The 4,677-nt window shown below is 34.3% G+C and overlaps 1 protein-coding gene across 1 annotated transcript; it reads right to left on the reverse strand.

Annotated features, from left to right (window-relative positions):
- Positions 1 to 1,246: 1,246 nt before the first annotated feature.
- LOC106527152 (secretory carrier-associated membrane protein 5) lies at positions 1,247 to 4,677 on the reverse strand (the record flags this gene model as incomplete). Its single annotated transcript, XM_014021940.1, is given in 3 exon segments — positions 1,247 to 2,188; positions 3,197 to 3,314; positions 4,580 to 4,677. Coding segments are annotated over 3 exon segments (393 nt in total), but the record flags the coding sequence as incomplete, so codon positions are not given.

A 4,677-nucleotide genomic window follows, 5' to 3' on the forward strand; every position in this document is an offset into this window, starting at 1 on the left:
TATACATTTAAAAATGTGTGTATGTATAAATTAAAGTGGAGAATTAAAAAATAGTGTTGGTGGATCCATGTGGACAGGACATTTAATTTATACCCACTGTTACTTTGTTCCCATTTGTTTCCAGTCATCATTTTTATAGCTGTTCTTGTGTAGTGAAAAGATTAATGTTGAGTGAACCCTGTAAACAATATGAAAAAATAATTATTTTTTAAAAGTATTGAGATAATCTTTGGTCCATAATGATTGGTTTTGCTTTAGAATTTAATATGTTGTTAATGAGGATGTTTTCACCACCTGGTGGCTTAGTACTGAAGTTTTCTTCTGTTAGAAAATTGTGGACAAATAATATTTTCTCATGAACAAATAAAAGCTATATTTGGAAATATTTGGCATTTAATCTGATCCCCCACCTCCCAAGCTGGTTCTATCCCATTCACAGAGAGAAAATGAGTGGGGGCAAGAATGATCAAATATAAATCCATTAGAAAGTTGGTTTTCATTTCTTTTTTTAAAATAGTATCTGTTCTCTGATGTTTCCTGATCTACCAAAGGATGAACTATTCATTTCATGTAAAGTTAAAAGAAAAACAAAACTACTTTTGAAACAAACAACTGGGGTCAAACACTAACTTTTAAAGATTCCATGTCTTCTTGTGTGACTTTACTAATACATAACATGTGGGAAAACTGGGGGGCTTATTGTGTTCCTGGTGAGCAGCATAAAGGAATGTTGGACCACCACAGTGGGACAATACTGCCACCTAAAGGCAGAAAATATCCCACCATCTTGTGATTTTTCAAAATGTGACTGAAGAATAATTTTCTGTGTGTAATGTATTGGAAACAGCATACAGCACATATTAATGATTGAGCAGAATGTCTTGATTAAATGGGGCAAATATCTAAGCACTTCTAATAGGCTTTTTTGTTGTTGTTGTTGTTGTTGTCGTCGTCGTTGTTGTTGTTGTTGTTGTTGTTGTTGTTGTTGTTGTTGTTGTTGTTGTTGTTGTTGTTGTTGTTTTAATATTGGAACTTGTTCAGCATAAAAAAATTAATCTGATGTTTTTTTTGTTTTCAAAAACCCAAAAACGCTTTTGTTTTCATTCTCCATCATGATGTCATCTATAAAACTGACAGTGTGTGTGTTCAAATTTATTTTCTATTATCATTATTTTCTCTGTAGATAAAAAATTACATAACAATAATAAAATAACTGAAGATTATGTGGTAAAAGAAATACTAATGGTAATGTGAACACGTTGGAGCTTTTTTTATTTATTTTATTCAAGATCAATCGGCGCCTCCTTGTGTTCATACAACCAAACAGCAAAACAAGTCAGGTTTCTTTCTGAATGCAACCTGTAAATCTCACAAAGGGACACAGGCCAAGTTGACATGAAGTACAAAACCTCCCGTGTTTAAACAAATATCTGACTTACAAATGACAAGTGAGTTTTATATGTTTGTAGTCTAAATAGTTTTCAGAGTGTGCTGTGTGTGGACAGGACTACAGTCTTTGTAATCAAACCAATACTGTATATTGCAATGCAATAAATTATAATTGCATATGTATGTTTGAAAACTTATCTCAAAGTGTGACTTTACAAAGTTCCTCAGAATATTGTTTTATATTATAAAAACTGCACCATGCATTCATCACCATCCATACTATATAACAATAAATAAATTGATACTAAACACATTAATAATTATTACAAGAGAGAGCCTGAAGTCTTTTTGGTTTCACTCACACACATTTCTAGAACTGCAGGTAAATAAACTAGYTTGCAGCTACAGTTAGAGCCACTACAGTAACATTTATTAAACCAATATATTATTTTCAAACTGAGAAAGACTGATATATATTTATGAAATTATTTAATATATCTCAAATATGCTGCCTGAAGGCATCCTGTTGATTTTAATAATCACCTTGGTGATGTGAATTGCTTTAAATCTTTCAAACTCAGCTTTTGGCATTGCATCAGTGACATTTGTGGTCTTGATGATGCTACATCTGGTTTTCGTAATGTGGGCTGGAGAACTGATCCTGCAYGGCACCGGAAGCTGCCCCCATGGCAGCCTGTTGAGCTGCTGCCTGGACATGAGGGTTTTTCCAGGCTCCTGTGGTCCATTCCTCCTGAGCTTTGGAGAAGCTGGCACCAGTGCCTCGGTAGAAATTATGGATCTGMGGTCAATGTGGGATTACAAAAGAAATGTCAGCACCATTAAAAAGGAAAGAAAATGATATAATTTTAATTCATCTAGACATATTTTTACTTTATTTATTCATTTGTTTGCTTGATACGATTGGGTCAGTTTTTGTTTTGTTTTGTAGTGGCATAAAACTAGCACCAAATAAGCACAAAAAGGAAGTAAATTTGTGTGTGGTAGATTATTTCTGTGTTGTAACAATTTGTCTTGGCATGGTATCTTATGATTGGCAGCAYCTGGGGTACCAGTAGCTCWAAACAAGTGTCAATAGCAACAGAAAAATAGGCTATTTGGCAAAGACGATTTGGCATGTGCACAACCCACATATTCAGCTCTACTGTTCATCTCACAAATGCATGTTCCTTGCAAATGTGGCACCGTTTAAAAGAGAAATAACAGGCTTTCCAATAGTATAAGAATTATTGCCAAGAATTGTTACACCAAAGAAATCATCTACCACAAATCTCTGAACGTTTTGTGCTAATTATATATAAAAACTTGATGAAATTAATCTAGAATTTCCGAAAGATATCTATGTTGCTCACGGCCTTGCTTGTCAAAGTTTTCAACAAAGATTTTACATGATCAGATTGTGCTCAGAGTATGAGTATGGATGACTGCCATGTACTACCAGGACAAAAGTTCAATATATGTGAAGATGGCTGAGTTGTAGACCTTTTTGTGTTTTCTGAGGTTGATTAGCAGTGACAGCCATCTTAAATCAGGTTGACTCCAAAAGAAAATTTATGTGATTACGTTCCAGGAGTTTCAATCAAATTTGAAAATATTTTGCTAACAGAGCAAACAAGCTTAGAGTACATTCACACAGAGACACAGACAATTTGATTATGCTCCACCTTTTATGGTGACATGTTGGACAAAGGTAACAGAAAATAATGTCAATGTGTTTATTTAAATTGCACTTTGTTAATATTTTATTTTAGATAAGAGCATTTAGTAGATATCGTAATAAACTTTTTACCTTAGTGAGTGCGATGAAGGACAGTGAAGCCACAACAGTGAACATGATTGTAGGGACCAGCATAATTAAAGCAATCAAAATATTATAGCTGAAGAAGGAGATGGTAGCCAACCAACCACTGAAAGACAAAGATATGAATGTCAAGAAATGTTATCGAGTCTGAACACAGAAGCTGAGATCATCTGTAACTGGTTCCTGTTGTTCACATGAAACCACAACCTAACATCTGGATGCTACTAAATCAGCAGATTTAAATACCGAGTTATAAAATGTTAAAGTTTTATGAGTGATGGGAACATTTTGTTGCACACAGTGACATTCACAAATTTTATGGAGGCTGTAATAATATTAATTTCTGATCATCACCCAGAGTCAGGCGACATTTTCAGACTGTTTTTGATGGCCTCTCAAAATCCAATAAAAGGACTATCATAAACGTTATGTAAAAGGGCAATATCTGATGGTTTTTCACTCTCGTTTTAATGAAAGTAGCAGGGGGAAATAATAAAAAAATAAAACACTTAATCTGAGCTGAACCCAGATCTTTCTTGAGCCAAAATATTATACTATCTTCCAAAAGCAAACAGGGTTCTACGCAAACACAGATTTAAATGTGGCTTTGTTCCACTGATGACTGAAACATTACTGCATGGTTTTCTAGTAAAAGAGGCATAATATGAGCTTTATTACTTTTTAAGAAGTTGACACAACTGACATCCTGATGTGATCAAAAAATTGAAAGACAGAATAATTGCACAGAAAATGCACAGAAAATCTGTAATTCAGCTTTATTCCTTACATCTAAAAACTCAGTTTCATTGCTCAGAGCCACTGTCTCCCAGTGCCTGTGTGTGACCCTGGGTCTTATCAAAACCAAAACTCTGCAAAAACTCWAAACTTACATGTGCTTCACAAAAATATCTTCTTTGTAGTGTTTTAGACTGTGGAGTGAAACTCTCATCGTCCTCTCTACTGTAGAATGTGTAGCTTTTCGAAAGATGTAAGAACTTGTTAAACTMATACATATAAGCAGATAGCATTTAGTTTGAGAGATCACACTTGTGCTCATCAAATTATTTTTTTCTAGGAGTCTCAAACAAATCGACAAAGATGTGTTGCTGTTGTTGCCCCCCCCCCCCCTCCAAGGTTTTTTAATTATTTCAGACATTATTAATTTTAGACGGTGTCGAGCCCAGAAAAGTAAAAGATTCATAAACAATTCATTACGAACATCTTTTAGACTTTAATTTTTTTAAGGATGTTTGATTGTTTCTAAGATCTGGTTGCGCAATTATCTATAAATAGGTCTTTTTTCTCAAAAAACAAATAGGAACTTATTGGTGTGAATTCAATGAATGATTCTGGTCTCTTTGTGACTCTCACCATACTCCCCATCCTGGGATGCCAATGCTCTGAATGATGCTGATTCCAACTTGTGCCATGAACACAAAGAAAAACATCATAAAGTTGAAGGAGCTGTC

The sequence above is a fragment of the Austrofundulus limnaeus genome, unplaced genomic scaffold, assembly GCF_001266775.1.
Source record: "Austrofundulus limnaeus strain Quisiro unplaced genomic scaffold, Austrofundulus_limnaeus-1.0 Scaffold311, whole genome shotgun sequence".
Lineage (NCBI taxonomy): Eukaryota > Metazoa > Chordata > Actinopteri > Cyprinodontiformes > Rivulidae > Austrofundulus > Austrofundulus limnaeus.